At 44.0% G+C, this 19482-nt stretch overlaps 1 protein-coding gene across 14 annotated transcripts in view; it reads left to right on the top strand.

The window, feature by feature from the left end:
* LOC118922298 (phosphatidylinositol 3,4,5-trisphosphate 3-phosphatase TPTE2-like) overlaps positions 1 to 19482 on the top strand; it is a 73320-nt gene that overhangs the window by 51394 nt on the left and 2444 nt on the right. For 12 of the 14 annotated variants that reach the window (XM_057489273.1, XM_057489267.1, XM_057489265.1 and 9 more), the window contains 6 exons: positions 6171 to 6232; positions 8369 to 8449; positions 12223 to 12328; positions 14640 to 14731; positions 16962 to 17054; positions 19349 to 19419. In XM_057489273.1, the coding sequence (XP_057345256.1) occupies positions 6171 to 6232; positions 8369 to 8449; positions 12223 to 12328; positions 14640 to 14731; positions 16962 to 17054; positions 19349 to 19419 (505 nt within the window). Of the gene's footprint in view, positions 1 to 6170; positions 6233 to 8368; positions 8450 to 12222; positions 12329 to 14639; positions 14732 to 16961; positions 17055 to 19348; positions 19420 to 19482 lie in introns of those variants that run through there. The other 2 variants (XM_036904891.2, XM_057489291.1) reach the window with 2 other exon arrangements.

A 19482-nucleotide genomic window follows, 5' to 3' on the forward strand; every position in this document is an offset into this window, starting at 1 on the left:
CTGTACTGCCTCCCACGTGCCCCCTCCACATTATGTGTGCTAATTGTAATGCCCCTTATTCTCCTTATCCCTCCCTTCCCACTATCCCCAACCCCTGAGTCCCTTTTCCCTTTGGCAACTGTTAGTCCATTCTTGGGTTCTGTGATTCTGCTGCTGTTTTGTTCCTTCAGTTTTTCCTTTGTTCTTATACTCCACAGATGAGTGAAATCATTTGGTATTTCTCTTTCTCCACTTGGCTTGTTTCACTGAGCATAATACCCTCCAGCTCCATCCATGTTGTTGCAAATGGTAGGATTTGTTTTCTTCTTACGGCTGAATAATATTCCATTGTGTATATGTGTCATCTCTTCTTTATCCATTCATCTACTGATGGACACTCAGGTTGCTTCCATTTCTTGGCTATTGTAAATAGTGCTGCAGTAAACATAGGGGTGCATATGTATTTTTGAAACTGGGCTGCTGCACTCTTAGGGTAAATTCCTAGGAGTGGAATTCCTGGGTCAAATGGTATTTCTATTTTTAGTTTTTTGAGGAACCTCCATACTGCTTTCCACAATGGTTGAACTATTTCACATTCCCACCAGCAGTGTAGGAGGTTCCCCTTTCTCCACATCCTCACCAACACTTGTTCCTAGTCTTTTCTATGTTGGCCATCCTAATTGGTATGAGGTGATACCTCATTGTGGTTTTAATTTGCATTTCCCTGATAACTAGCGATGTGGAGCATCTTTTCATGTGCCTGTTGGCCATCTGAATTTCTTCTTTGGAGAACTGTCTGTTCATATCCTCCGCCCATTTTTTAATCCGGTTATTTGCTTTTTGGGTATTGAGATGTGTGAGTTGTTTATATATTTTGGATGTTAACCCCTTGTCGGATACGTCATTTACAAATATATTCTCCCATACTAAAGGATGCCTTTTTGTTCTGCTGATGGTGTCCTTTGCTGTACAGAAGCTTTTTATCATGATGTAGTCCCATTGTTCATTTTTTGTTTCCCTTGCCCAAGGAGATGCATTCAGGAAAAAGTTGCTCATGTTTATATTCAAGAGATTTTTGCCTGTTTTCTTCTAAGAGTTTTATGGTTTTGTGACTTATATTCAGGTCTTTGATCCATTTTGAGTTTACTTTTGTGTATGGAGTTAGACAGTGATCCAGTTTCATTCTCTTACATGTAGCTGTCCAGTTTTGCCAGCACCATCTGTTGAAGAGACTGTCATTTCCTCATTGTATATCCATGACTCCTTTATCATATATTAATTGACCATGTATGTTTGGGTTTATATCTGGGCTCTCTAGTCTGTTACATTGGTCTATATGTCTGTTCTTGTGCCAGTACCAAATTGTCTGATTACTATGGCTTTGTTGGCTGTATTATTTTTTAATAAATCACTGGATTCTGTTAACATTTTCCTAAGAATTTTTGTCTCATGTCATGAGAGATAGTGATCTAGAATCAAAGGGTGGTCCACAGATTAGCAACATTAGTATCAACTAGGAGCTAGTTAGAGATGTGAAATCTTCATAACCACCTCAGCCCTACTAAATTAGAATTTCTGTCTTAAAAAGATACTCATATGATTCATACACCATTTAAGTTTGCAAAGCACCAATCTGTATGATTTTTCAGTATAGCTAGAGTGTTTCTGTCCTTTTATTTTTTTCCCTCTGGTTTATGTATAGCTTTGCTTCCCCCAGGAACTGATTTAACCATTTTTCCTCCAACTGGAAAAAAAAGTAATGCAAACTTTTAACATTTTTGGCTCACTCAATGCTCACCTTTAATAATATTTGGTCCTTTAACCTTCAACTTGGAGGACTAAAGTCAAAGGGTATTACCTCCATTACACCTTTCTTCACTTTAGCTGGCACAGCCAAAATAAGCAAGGGAAGCCAGCAAGCCAGTCCTCATAGGGTTAGATCTAACATTTCAATTTCACAGATGACTTTTGCCTGTCTCAACAGCAGCTGAGCCATTGTTATACACCACTGGTAACTCCATAACCACCTAGGCACCATGGATTTATTATATTTGCACCTCCTTCCTTTTCCCAAACAATGCTTTTGCCATATTTCAGTGAATCTTTCATTTTCATGAATCCCACCTCTGCCACCAGATGTGTCAGAGGTTCCCAGAACCCATTCCCAGATTCAGTGATTCTCCAGAGGACTCACAGGACACAGCGTGTAGTCATATTCACGACTGTGAGTCACACCAGGTAAAGGATACAAAAAGCACCGAAGGGAGAAGATGCGTGGGGTGACGTCCAGAAGAAACCAGACACGGCTTCCAAGAGCCTTCTCCAGTGGGATCACCTTAGGATGTGACCAGCTCTTTCAGCAGCGAGTTGGGACAGCACATGTGAAATGTTTCCTACCGGGGAAGCTCATTAGAGACCAGTGCTCAGGGTTTTTACTGGGGGCTGGTCATGTCAGGCACCTTCTGTCTAGCATGCACCAAAATCCCAGACTCCCGGAAGGAAAGCAGGTGTTCAGCATAAACCATATTGTTCACATGAACAGTTTAGGCACAGTGAGACAGTCTTGTCAGGGAATAGTGGGAATCTTCCCTAAATCCAATTTCCCAAATGCCAGCCAAGGCCAGACTGCAAGCAGGCTGTTGGACAGCAGTCTCAGGCCTGCTGTAATGGTGTTGGGTCTTTGGAATTTGTTGAGACTTACTTTGTGGCATAATATGTGATCCATTGGGAAACATACCAAGAAATCTTATGCCTAAAATATAATAAAAAATAACGTATAGTCTTTTCAGATGCAGAGGATCTACCTATTAAATCAATCTTATTATTACTTGTTACTCAAATCTTTATATTCACCATTTTCTTTTTTCAATCTGTCAGAATCTGAGAGAACAATGTTAAAATCTTCCACCATGATTGTGAATATGTTGGTTTCTTCCTTTAATTCTATCAACTTTTGTTCTTTATATTTCATGGTGTTGTTAGGTGCATGCAAACACATATACTATTATATCTTGTTAGTGGGTTATTCCTGTTCTAAGTTTGTCATCATTTTACAGTCAGCCTTTCTGTGTCATTTTGGTTTAGATATGTCTCTTGAAACAGCATATATAGCTGCATCACTAAAAATGCCATCTTTGTATCTCCATTTTCACTGTATTTATTGTGATTCCTGACATATTTGGACTTGTTTATGACACTAAATTATGTGTCTTATATTTACCACAATTTGTCTGAACTTCTTTTTATCTCTTTTCCTGCATTCTGCAGATTCTTTCACTCATTTTTTCCAGTGAGAGTTTATTTTGGGGTTTCTTGGCTTCACCTTCCACTCACCTGTTTGATTCCACTTTCCATTTCTGGCCCTCGGATTTTCCCTTGCCTTTCGGTTTGTGAGTTCAGCCATGTTTTTTTCTGTATCATTTCTAGGTATTTGACACAGAGGTGGAGGGTCTTCAGTCCCCCATTGGTGCTCAAACCACCATCCTGACTTAGAAGTCGTCTTTTAACTTTCATTCACCTTCTTTAGATTTACTGAACTCTAGTGCAAATAGTACTCAGATTTAATATTCTCAGTATTCTTTTAAAGGCAAAGAAAAGGCCTTTAAAATTTCTTATTTCTTAGAGTATTTTTTACTTATAGGAAAATGGTAGTAGAAGAGTAACCTTCTTGTCAGATATGCCACGTAAATAACAAAATACTTGAAGCAAAAAAAAAAAAATTTGTCCAGCTAAACAAACTTCAAAAGCAGTGACCCAGGTACAGTGAAAAAATACTGAAAAAAACTGGAAGAGCCAAATAGCCTCCAGGCTGTAAAAGGCAGTCCCGTCAGTGGGGCGTGGAGGAGACTGAGGTAGATAATTTGGTGATTTCATAAGCTGATCAGTATCTACTGTGATACCTACTTTAAAAAGACAAAAAAAAAAAAAAGAATTGTTACAGTAAGAAAGCACTTTGAAATAAAATTGGGAAGCCATAATAAGTTTTAAATGCCGTAGAACAGTGTGTCTCACAGTGTGTATATTATTACGCAGTGTGTAATAGTGGGAAAACTAGCATTACAATGTCTGGATTTAAACCCCAGGAGCATTGCTGACCCACGTGGAGAAGTTACGTAACTTGTAAACCCAATTTCCCCATCTGTAAAGTGGGAATTGTGGTTCTTACCTTAGAGAATTACTATGGAACTAAAAGGAGATAATGCATATTAAAATGTGTAATAGAGCACCTGATGCATAATAAATAGTGAATAAGTGGTAGCTATTAAAATTATAAAATGGAGCCCACCGATGGCAGCGCCAGAGTCATTGATGAGGAGGAGGAGGCAGCGGCAAGTGTAGACTAGGGCCTCTGGGAACCTGGCTGTGAAGGGACACAGGAAAGCCGCCTGAGCTCAAGGTGACCATTTTCCCACTGCCATCTGCTCGCTTTGTGTCTCTGTGTCACATTTTGGTAATATAATTTTCAAACCTTTCATTATTATTATATTTGAATTGATGCAATCTCATGAAAGAACTAATGAATGAGGAGTTGCTTCTTATGGATGAACAGAAAGACTGGTTTCTTGACATGGAATCTACTCCTATGAAGACGCTAAGAAGGTTGCTGAAATGACAACAAAAGATTAAGATACCATATAAACTTTTTGGTTCTACCAGTGTCTGCCAGTTCAACTTGTTATTAATCTTACGTTGGATAATCAAATATTATGTAGCTCTGTAAAATGCCAACAGAAAGACTTAAAATTTTATGAAACCTAAGTTGAATGTGTCAGGAAGTTGAATGGCCAGAACCAAAATTGGAGCTGAATTAAATGCAAGTAAAACTAATGTAAAGCATTGGAAGAAAAATCCCAGTAGCAAAATTGAGGATTCTGCACCCAGATCGCTCTAAAGAATTTGAAACGAGAAATTATAGATGTCACAATAGTTTATGCCAGGTATCTGGCCTTCCCAGCAAAGAAAGAAGCTGGGGGCACTGACACTTAAAAAGTTAAAACTTTTGTCCAATATCAGAAGTTTAGTGAACAAATGTTCGTTTGTAATTTAAGTTAAAATAAAATATTGAAGGTAAGCATGTGTCATTTTTAGGATTCCCTGCTGAACCTCACTTGACTGGCTGAGAGGGCATCTGCTATGTCTGTGGTTGTACTTATCCACAGCCACAAGGACATGAATGTGCAAACATTTTCTTTTTTTCAAATGGGAAAATAGCAGAGTTACAGAGACCCAGAGATGGCCTCCAAAATTGAGATGTTAAAAATCTTAAAGTCTATACAACTGAGAGCAATGTTGTTAATAGTCAGTAGCCTCCTTTAGCAAGATGCTTTTATTTGTCATAGCACAGGCACAAAGTCCTCTTTGGAAGTATGTGGCTTAGAATAGTGTTTTTGAAACTGGGTTGCCAAATAAATTTAGTGGTTCATTAAAAAGGATAGAATAGCAAATAGAGTGTACTGCAAGTTAAAAGGATTGGTTTGGAATTACATAAAATAAGTTCAGTATATACTGGCTAAGACAAAAGCTACAGACCACTGTAGAAATAAAAGAAGCAACATGTCTTTTAACTCAAATTTTATATGGCAGAACAAAAATATAAATTGGGATAAAACATGAGACTTTGAAGATGAAATGACATGAAATCAAGGATTTGCTTTAACCTGCTACAGAAGAGAACAAGCACAGCAGTGTGATGTGATGATTATAGAATCTGGGGAACAGATCAGTATTCAAGACACCCTCTTATTTCATATATGTTTTGTAACACACGTAACTAAAATGGGAGGAACAATGGGTGTCACAAATGCTAGATGGCATGTCAGGGTCTGACCATGTTTTGTCTTCTGTAGTACTTTTCATTTATATTAGGAAAACAGACTGTGTAATTATAAGCAGCTCTTTAGCTTTGGAGCCCTAGGGTAGACCTGCCTGTGCCGTCCCTGTACAGGGACAGGGACTCAGGAACACCACACACCACGCACATGGGACAGAACCCCGGGCGGGACCTCCAAGCAGTACGACAGCTGTGGCTATTTCCGAATTGAAATATTTTGAACAAGCACTTTCAGAGTGTAAGAAAACCTATTCAAGATGGATTCTTTGAGTGTCTCTGAGATTATAACAATATAAAATATATTTTTATAGCAAGTACTACCATGAACAATGGCTCATGAACTAACTTCTTTCTTTTCTAGGCAGAACTGGAACTATGGTGTGTGCCATCCTTATTGCCAGTGAAATATTTAAAACTGCAGAGGTATGTAAGATGTTACTGCAAACTGCCTTACGCTGACTGAATTTGCCAGTGAAGCATTCACAGGCACAAAATTTAAGAGAACAATGAAAATCTCAGTAACTATGATAGATAATATTCTAATGCATTTTTTTTTGCATTTTTAAAATTAAGATGTCATTGATATACTCTTATGAAGGTTTCACCTGAAAAACATTGTGGTTACTACATTCACCCATATTATCAAAGCCCCCTCACACCCCACTGAAGTCACTGTCCATCAGTGTAGTAAGATGCCAGAGTCACTACTTGTCTTCTCTGTGCTACACTGTCTTCCCCGTGATCCCACACGCACCACGTGTACTAATCATAATACCTCTCATTCCCCTTATCTCTCCCTCGCCACCCACCCTCCCACACCCCACCCCTTTGGTAACTGTTAGTCCCTTCTTGGAGTCTGTGAGTCTGCTGCTGTTTTGTTCCTTCAGTTTAGCTTTGTTATTACCCTCCACAAATGAGGGAAATCACTTGATACTTGTCTTTCTCCGCCTGGCTTATTTCACTGAGCATAATACCCTCTAGCTCCATCCATGTTGTTGCAAATGATAGAATTTGTTTTCTTCTTATGGCTGAATAATATTCCATTGTGTATATGTACCATATCTTCTTTATCCATTCATCTACTGAGGACACTTAGGTTGCTTCCATATCTTAGCTATTGTAAATAGTGCTGTGGTAAACATAGGGGTGCATATGTCTTTTTGAATCTGAGAAGTTGTTTTCTTTGGGTAAATTCCTAGGAGTGGAATTCCTGGGTTAAATGGTATTTCTATTTTGAATTTTTTGAGGAACCTCCATACTGTTTTCCACAATGGTTGAACTATTTCACATTCCCACCAGCAGTGTAGGAGGGTTCCCCTTTCTCCACAGCCTCGCCAACATTTGTTGTTGTTTGTCTTTTGGATGTGAGATGATATCTCATTGTGGTTTTAATTTGCATTTCCCTGGTAATTAGCAATGTGGAGCATCTTTTCATGTGCATGTTGGCCATTTGTATTTCTTCTTTGGACAAGTGTCTGTTCAGGTCCTCTGCCCATTTTCTAATTGAGTTGTTTGTTTTTTGAGTGTTGAGGCATATTCTTTATATATTTTGTATGTTAACCCCTTATCACATGAGTCATTTATGAATATATTCTCCCATACTGTAGGATGTCTTTTTGTTCTACTGATGGTGCCCTTTGCTGTACAGAAGCTTTTTAGTTTGGTGTAGTCCCACTTGTTCATTTTTTTGTTTCCCATGCCAAGGAGATGTGTTCATGAAAAAGTTGTTCATGTTTATATTCAAGAGATTTTTGCCTATGTTTTCTCCTAAGAGATTTATGGCTTCATGACTTACATTCAGGTCTTTGATCCATTTTGAGTTTACTTTTGTGTCTGGGGTTAGACAGTGATCCAGTTTCATTCTCTTGCAAGTAGCTGCCCAGTTTTCCCAGCCCCAGTTGTTGAAGAGGCTGTCTTTTCCCATTGCTTATTCATGGCTCCTTTATCATATATTAATTGACCATGTCTATGCAGCTGGCTCCTCACTCGGCCTGCAGAGCAGATGAGAGAAGCTGTGGGTGACGTACAGGCCCAGCACTCTAATTCCACCATCTTCTTTTCTGATTTGAGACACACAGGTTATGAAAATGGACAGCATTTTTCAAACTATAGGTCTTAACCTATCAGTGAGTTATAAAATCAACACTTTGGGTACCATTAAAAAAAGAAAAGTTATATATTAGATGTTATATATAAATGTTGTGGTTCATCAAAAGGCAGGTATTGTTTTGTGATACTTCTGTTCTTTTGTTTCAGTTTGGGGGGTTGTCAGAGGGTATGTGCATGTCGGGGTTTATGTGTGAGGAGTATGTATGTGTGTGTGGGGGGTGTATGCGGGGATATGTGGGGGGGTATGTGTGGGGGTGGGGGGGGAGTATGGGTGGGGGTGTAAAAAGCCTTGATATAGCTTTTGTGGGTTTCATTTAATTTCGGGTAGTTTCTGTCCAGAGACTGCCGACCTAAGGAAGTGGCACACCCACCCTTAGGAACTTTAGGAACACCTTGTACAGGAAAGGGGAGGGCAGGTGAGCCATGACTGGGGTGTCCCTTTCTCTGTAGGACACCCTTTATTACTTTGGAGAACGACGAACAGATAGAAGCATCAGTGCTAAATTTCAGGGGGTAGAGACTCCTTCTCAGGTAAGTTTTCTTTTTAAAAAGGGGGTTCTCTTGGGGGTGGGGTAAGATTGGCCTCCGTCATCTCAGACTCTTTGGTGATGAAGTGTTAGCACTCGGGGGTCCACGACGGGCCCCCCTCCCAGAGGTGGAGAGGCTCTGCTTCTGCTTTGCGAGCACGAGTTCTCCCCAGAGGACCCCGCTGTCTATCTTATATTGGGTATCGTTTACGGAGCTCAGGAGTTGGTTCCCTTCCCAAAGTAGGAAGGTCTGATTCCTAAGGTTCCAGACCTTGTACTGGTTTTAAATATTTCACTGGCAGTAAGGAAGGCACACACCATGTATGTGTGTGTGTGTCAGACAGACAGACAGAGACTGGAGGTGCTGCATTTTGAAAAAGAAAGAAAAAGGGAAATTAACATTTTTCAAAACCTATTATATACCAGACACTATTGCACTTTTACATATATTATCTCATTTTATATTCAGACAACCCATGTGAAATACATGCTATTACCCTATTTTTTCCTTTTAAAAATGTTTTAGTTTGGAAAATTTCAAACATAAACAGTCGAGACAGTCATACAGTAAATCCCTCTTGGAGTCATCCCACCCCTTCGACAATCATTTCATCAGTTGTGTCTCATTTGTTGCCTCCCCACTGTCCTCACACGCACACACACACACACTCTCTCTCTCTCTCTCTCTCTCTCTCTCTCTCTCTCTTTGTCTCCAGTCTTTCTCTAAGCCTGACTTTCTTTAAAGGAAATTCCAGAATCATATCATTTTATCCCACAAGTATTTTAGTATGACATCTAACACAAAGACACTTTTAAAAGACCTTAAAACTATTTATCATATCTAAAAATATTATACCTTAATAATGCTAAATGTCCATACTAAATTTCTAGAAATAATTAAGTTTCCATAATTATTTTAAAATCATTGAAACATTTAGTTTGTTTCAATTGAGATCCAAACAAAGGCCACACATTTCACTTGATCTCTTAAGTCTCTTTTAGTTTATATTTCTCCCACTCCTCTTTTTTGTTCCTTGTAATTTGTTTATTGCAGAAACCAGGACATTTATCCTGTAGAGTTGATAACATTCTAGACTTTGCTGAACCATGATAAGGGTTTTTTTTTTTGATATCATTAATATGCAATCTCATGAGCAACATTATGGTTACTAGACTCCCCCCATTATCAAGTCCCCATTACAACACCCCATTACAGTCACTGTCCATCAGCGTAGTAAGATGCCGTAGCGTCACTACTTGTCTAGTCTGTGCTATAGTGCCCTTCCCGTGCCCCCCTACGTTATGTCTGCTAATCGTAATGCCCCTTATTCCCCTTCTCCCTCCCTCCCCACCCATCCTGCCCAGTCCCTTTCCCTTTGGTAACTGCTAGTCCCCTCTTGGGTTCTGTGAGTCTGCTGCTGTTTTGTTCCTTCGGTTTTTTCTTTGTTCTTATACTCCACAGATGAGTGAAATCATTTGGCACTTGTATTTCTCCCTGTGGCTTATTTCACTGAGCATAATACCCTCTAGCTCCATCCATGTTGTTGCAAATGGTAGGATTTGTTTTTTTCTTATGGCTGAATAATATTCCATTGTGTGTATGCACCACATCTTCTTTATCCATTCATCTACTGATGGGCATTTAGGTTGCTTCCATTTCTTGGCTATTGTAAATAGTGCTGCAGTAAACATAGGGGTGCATATGTATTTTTGAAACTGGGCTGCTGCATTCTTAGGGTAAATTCCTAGGAGTGGAATTCCTGGGTTAAATGGTATTTCTATTTTGAGTTTTTTTGAGGAACTTCCATGCTGTTTTCCACAATGGTTGAACTATTTCACATTCCCACCAGCAGTATAGGAGGGTTCCCCTTTCTCCACACCCCCGCCAACATTTGTTGTTTCTAGTCTTTTCTGTGTTGGCCATCCTAACTGGTGTGAGGTGATATCTCATTGTGGTTTTAATTGGCATTTCCCTGATAATTAGCGATGTGGAGCATCTTTTCATGTGTCTGTTGGCCATCTGGATTTCTTCTTTGGAGAAGTGTCTGTTCATATCCTCCGCCCATTTTTTAATCTGGTTATTTGCTTTTTGGGTGTTGAACATGATAAAGGTTTTATATTTAATATTTCACTCAATATTCTCGATAAGTCTATGATGGACACCATTATGATTCCCCTTTTACAGACTGAAAAATTGAGGTTCAGGGGAATCAGCTTTCTGAACCAAGAACTCCAATGCAGATCTGTTAGACTCTGGAGCACGGCTTCCCTGTTGTGTGGCCTCTTCTGTGCTGCCCCTCAGGCTGAGTGAGGGCTGCTGGGGGACCCCGAGGGCACGTGCACGTGGCTGTGAACGGAAGCCTCTTGGAGTGGAGTGATGGTTGCTGAATGCGAACCTTCACCCTGGAGAGCAGCTCGCAGTCACCGCTGGCTCTAGACATTTAGTTTGGAGCAAAAGGACTCCGCCTTCCCACCAATGCTTTTCTGACACACCCAGCAAAAAAGGGAAAGAAGCAGAGATAGGCTAACGGGGACATGAACTCCCTGAAGCCAGCTCCTCACCGTCCATCTCCACCAAACCAGTAACGGCTCCAGCTGCCGACGGCAACAAACACAAGTGTTTGAACACGCGCTCGAGGCCTGCCGTTCACCGTTTCCCACCGCTTCGCCCCCTGCGCGCACTCGCCCTCCCACACTCAGACACACTGGCACCGCTTGCGCTTTCCCTGCCTTTGAACACTTCGTACACGTGCCAGAGCTCACGTGGGCGCCTCTTCCAGGCGCCCTCTGTAGTCCCTGCTTTTTCAGTTCTCACAGCCATCCGGGTTTCTTTTAGGGACTAAGCTGCTTTATTCTCTAGCTGTTTGAAGTGGTGGCTTCTCTACCCCTTTCGCAGGCGAGGCAAAATGTGGTGGGGTGCAGGCCTTGGGTGCGGGAGGCAAGGGGACGCTGGATGTAACCCCTTCGAGGGCTCGCCCTGCACGCCCGCCCTTGCCCACTTCTGCAGCTGGGCTCAGTCTCTCTAACTGGAGTGCAGAGCTGGCACACCACCGGTCCAGTGGAGTGCCCTCCGACTCCCTGGCATGGCGGGACCAGGGCTCCGCTCAGGTCTGGGAGCTGCGCTGGCGAGGCCTCAGGGCAGTGCCCTCCCCGTGGGGTGCCAATTCCCAGACACCGTCACATTCTGACCCTGCCTCGCGGGCCACTCTCGGGACCACATTTCGCCCACCCCCCGAAGCCTTTCTCTTGACCGGCCCCGTCCAAAGGAAAGCCTAGCTTCCCAGGGGGTGGGGGGAGTCCATGCGCTTTGAAGTCCAGCCGATTCAGTACCAGAACTCTTCACCTTCCTGGGAGCAGCCTGCCGTGGGGGAGGGATGGGGGAAGAGAGCTCCGGGGCTCCCTTGCTTAGGGGGAGAGCGGGGCGGGGAGGCCCCCACCTCTGGAGGCCTTCGCGCCGAGGGTCCTGGAGCCCAGACCCACCTTCAGCCCCGCCGCGGCCTGTCCGAGCCGTTGTGTCGCCCCGGTCGGTCACCCCCTACTCGGGAGCTGCCCGGGAGCGCCACCTGCCCCGTTCCGTTACTTCCCCGCAGCGTGCGGTCCGTATTTTGTCTACGGTGGATATTCAGTTGTGTGGCGACATCCATTGCCGTTCCTGGTAATATAGTGGTGACCCATGTCTCCTTGATTAATTCTCCCCTTAACAAAGTTTGTGTAAAAAAAATCAGGACACTCGCTCGCACTCTTCATCTCCACTTAAATCGAGGCTTCTGTTTGCAGAGCAGATATGTCGGATACTTTGCGGATGTGAAAAATATCTACAACTGGACTCTCCCTCCAGTAAAAGTGCTCACGATGAAAGAGGTCATTATTCATTCGATTCGTGGTAAGTGCTTTATGTCCCCCCGGGGCCCGGGCGGGCCGCACACAGCTGTAGGACAGACAGCCCGGCCCTGGCGTCTGCGCGCGTCCCCGGGCCCTCGCGGCCCAGTGGCCGTGGCTCTGGCTGTGGGACCAGCCCCGGGGCGGCCTCCCCTCCCAGCCCGTCACCGAGCCGGGGCCTCCGTCCCCTCCCTTTGCTCCCGTTCTCATCACTGCCCCGGCCTCAGCCCAGGGTGGGCTTTGCAGAGTGGAGCCTCGGAGGGAGAGAGCGGAAGGGCTTCTTTCTCACACCCACACGCACTTCAGGGCTCATCTGGCAGAGGCATCCCCGCACCTTTTCTCCTCTGCCCCTTTTTCTTGTCATCCTGGTGTCTCCCCTTCCCTTCCCTCCCCCACCCCAAGTGACTCCACCAACACGCCTTAAATACCCAGACAGCGAGTGAATCTCGTTGCCACGGATTCTTTTTAGAAGTGACTGCTGATCGTCCCCTCCGGCCCAGGCCCCGTGCGTGGGCTTCCCTGCCCTTCAGGAATCCTGGGTAGTGAGCACAGGGCAAGAAGAGTCCATGATGACTGACCACAGTGTTGGGGGCACCCAGAGGTGGGGGCAAGGAGAGCTCCCTGGGGCAGCTGCTCGGTCTTCCTGGCCTCAATCTGCCCTCAGCCAGGAGCGTGAGAGACTGGGCCCTGCGGGGGTGACTTTCAAGCCCCCAGCTGTTATCAGTTGCTGTTAGGACTAAAAATCCTTACAAACATGGAAAGAGCTGTTTGCCTGCTTCAGGAATGTGAGGAAAGAGATTGGGATCCAGCACTGCCCGGGGAGGCAGGAAAATGGATCAGATCATCGTCTCTGGGCTTTGAGCAAGAAAGGAAGGGCAGGCTGGTGGGGGGCTGGCCTGGAGCCCCATGTCCCTGTCTCTGCACCATGCACCTGCCCGGCTCACCCCTGGGGGTGTGAATGCAGGGGCGCATCGGTGCCCATGGCTCGAGCCTTACCTTCCCGCCAGATTCCTAAAGCAACAGCCGGACTGGGCCAGTGGGAGGTGCCCAGTGCCGGTTCTTGTGGGTCGCATGGTGCCATGTTGGTACCCACCCAGACAGCATACTGCTCTCAGCCTCCTGAGGAGTCACACAAAATAAGATCTAGGCATACTTTGTAAAAACATTTTGTCCAATTATTCAGAAATAAAAGAATCCCTTAAAATATATATAAAAAAACTGTATAGTAAAAAAAAATTATAATTGTTAACTAAAATATAAAATGCTTTTTTCAAATTATGTGTATATCCCCCCATATTTGATTATAAGTGTATGAAAAACAAGAAACTAATAATAGTGGTTACCTGTTTGGGGCTGGAGAACCAAACAGGTGGGGAGTTGGTAAGAGGGAGACTTTTCACATCATTCCTTTTTTACCCTTTATTTTTACATAATGTAATACACTTAAATCACTTCTTTAAATGTGTAATGTGTGAGAATTAATTTTAGCTTATACACCAGTGCCTTTCTTGCCATATCGTAAGTATTTGGCTTAGTTGACTTGTACATGAAGGTCCACATCAGTGAAATTTCTGCAAATGGAATGGGGCAGAGGGGAACTGCTTCCTAACGACAGAGTAATAATATGGTTTTAGTGAAAGCAAAATTCAATGAGAGCAAAACCATAATATGAAATGAACAGTCAAGAATGATTAATATATGACTCAGAATATTTGTTTTGGTTCTGTACCGTTAGATCTGTGCATATATTTAAGAGAAATATGCAAAGGTGAAAGGAAAATAATGAAAATTACTTGAAGGCTCGAGAAACCAGCCCTTTGAGGAAATGCTAAAGGAAATAGTCATTTGAATTGAAAAGAGGGCAAAAAACTATTTGCATATCTACACTGAACAGCACAAGAATGTTTGGCGATAGCTGGTCTGTGTTTTTGTAGAGACTGTGCTAGAAACTGGCCTTATGTAGGGGTGGGAGGGACGTGGGCTACTCACTGTTAAGAAGCATCATGATTACGAGTCTGAAGAAAGCACCACGTCCGCAAGAAGAGTTGCAAGTCACTTTCCCTAATTCTTTTCTAGAAAAATTCTGTCTTAGATGCTGAGCTATACATCTTTTTTTTTCTTCAGACTTATAAATTCTGCTTAAGAGACAGAATTGGGCTTGGAGCTTTGTCTTCCAAAGAGAGGATTCCACACAACACTCAAATGATTCGATATTGATGCATTGTTAGTGGGGATAATGTTTTCTCTTATTAATCCATAATGTTAATCAGTGAGACATTTTGATCGAACCAGCCTAACTTTTTCATTTCATTCAGGTGTTGGAAAAGGCAATGGAAATGATCTAAAAATACAAATAACAATGCAGCAAAAGACCGTCTTTTCCTGTTCTGCTTCCAAAAACTGTACGGTAAGAGAAAGCAGGCGAACTTCAAATTCTGGTGTTTGTTTTAAATCTCAGTGTTGAATCAGCATGTTGACCTCCCCAAACCATTGTTCACCACAAAGAGAGGCCATGTGGCCTCTTGATCACCATTCAGTTTGGTGGCCCTGGGTTCAGAGGCAAGTCAGAGCTAAATTAAACTCCTCGTTCAAGGTTGTTTTTCATGGCATTTTCCAGAATATGTTTTCAGTTCAGTGTTGCTTTGCCTTCCATTTTTCCACAAATGCCAATCACATTTCCAGGACTCTGTCAGAGTATTAATTCGTGCATGTATCTGGTCATTTTTAGCCATATTCTCTTCTTCTTGGTCATTGTATTATATGGCACTGAACCTGAAATTTTAGTCTGCATGAAAATCACCCAGGAGAAATGCAGATTCCTAGGTTGCACCCCCAAAAGTGTGATTCAGGAATCTGGAATGAGGCCCAGGAATCTCTAGACTTAGTGACGTCCCAAGGGATCATCCCAGCTCAGACACCCCGTGGGGCCGCCCTGTGAGGGACGGTGCTGGGCAGGAATCTCTTCGCCCAAAACCATGGGACCTGGTAGTCGCTGTAGAAGAAATGCCGACGAATGCAGACCTTTTCCATAGTCAAAAAAGCTGCTTTCATGGGTCTAAGAATACACACTTTTGAAATTCTCTCAGGCTTTTGTCTGCCTCTCCTGTTGCCATTCTTTTTCCAGTGCGTCTTTTTGGCCCCCACTGAAGACACTCGCCCAGGCCTGATCCTTGGCTTTCTGTTTCTCTCCCCCGCACACCCCTCTTCTTGGTTCCACTCGTCTGTCCCACTGCTTTAAACTACTTGCTCTTCTCTCACTCACTTGCACATATTTGTGGGCGCCCCCGGTGTGGTAGGCGCGGGAGCTGCGGCACGGACAGGCCTTGCCCCCGCGGGTCAGACGCAGCCATCAGTCCCGACTCAGCAGCGCAGCCTTTGCCCTGCTTCCCTCCCTCAGGCCCCAGACCCGGTGTTGTCTTTGGTGTTCGCTTGGCTTTGGCCCCAAGATCCAGTGAGTCACCAGTTCCTGTGGGTCATTCCTGGGGATCTCTCTCCCTCTCCCTGTTTCCGGTCAGGACCTCACTGGCTCAGGCCTGGGTTCCTACAGGAGTTCCCTTACCTCTTACTCCCTTACACAATGCAGTGGGGCCCTGCAGTATGCACCCCGAAACACCACTCTTACTGTGAAAAGCTGGAGGTAGGATGGAAGACACACTGTGTGCTCAAGGTCAAAGCCAGTTGGCACCTTCGGCTCAATGTTCTGATCTGTAAAATACAGATTACATCTCAAGGGTTGTGAGAATTAAATTAGAAATATTTATTGAAGTTGCTTTGTGAGCCATAAATCACCCAATAAATGTCATATGTGGTACTTATCAGACCACCTTGTCACACAGGCGACACTCACTGTGCACCTCGACAGCTGCGTTCTGGTCTCCCTGGGTCTTAGACTGGCTCTATGATACCTGAGCAGATTCCCATGAGGACCTTGACCTGCAGACTCCACCCCAGGCGGACTGGGTCCCCACTGACCCTCAAACACAGCACTCATTGCCACTCCCGTGTTTTCGCTGGTCTTCCTGCCCCAGTCCCCCGCCCCATCTCCCCCATCTTCCCGCCAGTGCCCCTGCCTGAGCCGCATTCCCTTCAGTGCGTCACTTCATTTAGCAGATCCTCCTGTGCCCCACACTCCGTGTCGCCTCCAGGAAGCCTTCCCATTCTCTACCGCCCACTAACACCCCACAGAGCACACTGTGCACGGTCTTCATCTAACAGCTTGACAGGTGGCAATGCTCCATTCCTCGTGGGTGACCCCCAGGAGCATCGGTGCATCTGCACCACCTTCTGTATTTCCTACGGGGCTGAGCATAGACCTTTCTCATGTGGGTGCCACTGGTCTACAAGGGCCAGTCAGTAACAAACTCACCTTAGTTCCAAAGTTGCCCATTCCAGAAATGACCAATCTGTGGTCACTCTATCAGCAGTCTATGGACAAGGCCTGTGATGCCATCAAAAACATTGCTGATAAAACCTGACCGAGCATGCCTTGCATTCTGAGTGTGAATGCTGACTTCAAAATAGAGCTTCTCAGTATTTTCCCAACAGAAAGCCAGGAGGTTTGAATGACATGGACTTCCCTGTTACTGTTTTATTGTTAGCTAGGTTGACAGTTCTGAAATCCTTGTGCTCATCTGTAGATAACTCACGATGTTGAAGCAGACAGAGTGATATTTAACCTGATCAACTGTCCGCCTCTGTATGATGATGTGAAAATGCAGTTTTTCTGTCCGGTGAGTAATCCAGAAACAACCCACGTCCTTATTCTCCTCTGGTTTTTGAGTGATTCTGGTTTGGGGTTTCCTAGGCTACAACTTCCAAGGGAGATGATGGATGTCAACCCCTAGCCCAGGAGGGGGAGAAAAACAAGGCAGATCTCTCATTTTTTCCTAAATTTTATACAATTTGTATGTATTCATTTTCAAATTAAGAAAAATACAAAAACCCAGATGTTAAAAAAACGAAAGAATGTTGTACTGTATGGCAGTGATATTTTTGTTTAGTATCTTTAAAACATATTGCTCCCCAAAATTCATAAAATACTTTAAAACGAGGGAGATTTTACTTTCCTCTGAATTGATATAGTACATTACAAATAGTATTTTAATTCCAATATTTACTTCATGAAAAATGAGGATGTCTGAGTATTATTCTGTTCGTAACAAATTTCTAAGCCTCAGTCATTCCAATTCATTGTCCTATTAAGTCACCAGCCGGAACTGCCAACAAGTGATCATGTTCCTGGGCCCTCCTAACGCCCTGCTTGCTCCGTTAGGAGAGGATCAGTTAAACACTGAGATGGTAACTGTGCGGAAGCAAGTGCCCGGGACAGTTCCCAGCTGGCTGGTTACCCGGGAATAATGGAGCCAGCAGGAACTGTCTCTCGGTCAGTGGTCTCTAAGCAGAAGTGTTGTTGAGCAACCCCATCTGGGGAGATCTCCCTGCACTCAGCCCGGTCAGGGTTCTCGACTCTGAACGAGAAAGAATTCTCCAGCAGGTCGGACGAGTGTGGGTAAGGAAGGAATTCACTGACACGAGAGCAGCAGGGAACGGCAGCCGCCGTGCAGGCAGCGGAGAGCGCGGAAGGGCAGACGGGGAAGCAGCTCACGGAGCTCCTGTTCAGCGCTGGGCTGATCCCCCGCCCAACTCCTACGGCCAGCGTCACTGGTGTCCAGGGTCTGCTTGACTCTGCAGGGCGTGGGAACTAAGCCCCCACCACCCCAGGATTTGGGGGAGCCACAGAGCACTGGGTGGAGTGAGATTGTGTTCTGAGAACTTCCCAAAGCAAAGACAGGAGACTTTGGGCAGGCTGCTAAAGAGCAGATCGTTCAGCCACAGTCCTGTCCCGGTCCCCCAGGCGACGGGACCTTGCAGGCCCAATCAGAGCGCTCAGTAGCCCCTCCCTGCTTGTCTGGGGCAGGACAGAGAGAGACTAGTGCTTAAGTCTAGAAAATAGAATGAAATAGCAAAATAACAAAGATGCTTGCCATGGGGGGCCGGGGTCTCTTATTAACTTCTTGACAAGTTTTGAAGAGCGCAAAGACAAAATACAATAAGCTGAGCAGCAAGGTTTTATTTACAAAGTACACACGCAAAGAAAAGAAGTGCAGGCAGCCTCAGAGGACAGGTGGAGTGCTTAAAGGCTTAGGATTTGGGATTTTAAGGATTTCAAGAATCTGGTAAAGGGCCGAGGGAGCATGTGGTCTCAAGATGTCTCTCTCAGGGGACACATGTCACCACACACAGTCAGTCCTCTAGATATTCTGTAAGATAAACAGCACATGGAATTTCTTGGTCCTATTCTTCTCCAAGATAGCGGTGACCCTCAAGCAGGGGGACATACCATTTAGGACTGCCTGCCCTGCCTGAAGATAGGGTTGGTTACTGGCTGATAACCATAAAATGTTAAGAATCTTACCTCTTAACTCCTTGGGTTTTTAAAAAATGGAATCTTAGCCTTAAGATGGAGTCCCTCCTGTTCTTCATATTTATACCTCTGCATTTTCATCAGTCAGGAAAAACTAATCATGATCCTCATCCCATGTCTCTGCCCCACCTCGGAAGCCCTGGCATCAGGGGCACTGCCCTAGGGGAGGTCGATAATATCTATCCCTTGTGGTTTTCAAGGGCCGCAAGATGGAAGCACTTTGCAAAATTTTAGTTTCTTTCATCCTTAATGATGGCTAGTTATCCAATGCAGCTGTTCCTTGTAGCAATGGATGATATACTTCAGCAGAAGTAGGCACAGGTCCTTAGCAGATTGTTTAGCACTGTCTAAACCAGATTAAAAGTGTCTGATTCATAAATATCTTAGAAAAAATGCATTTCTTTGAAAATTTTTATAGAAACAGCAAGAAAAAGGAACAGCAATGTTCTCAAGCCCCTCCCTGAGTTGGGTGAAGCCTGCTTAGTGGACATAGTTGTTTGATAAATACAGAAATGTAGGAATTTGAATCCCTTTGGGATTAGTTCTTGGTATCCATTTTACTATGAAAAATAACCTGTTTTTTCAATATGTCTTTTTTAGAATCTTCCTAAATACTATGACAACTGCCCATTTTTCTTCTGGTTCCATACATCTTTCATACAAAGTAACAGGTATGGTGACGATATAATCCAGGAGAAACAGCTTAATCTCCCAAGTCTGTGTAAGGTGTGATG

This window comes from Manis pentadactyla, chromosome 2, assembly GCF_030020395.1.
Source record: "Manis pentadactyla isolate mManPen7 chromosome 2, mManPen7.hap1, whole genome shotgun sequence".
In the NCBI taxonomy this organism is placed as follows: Eukaryota; Metazoa; Chordata; class Mammalia; order Pholidota; family Manidae; genus Manis; species Manis pentadactyla.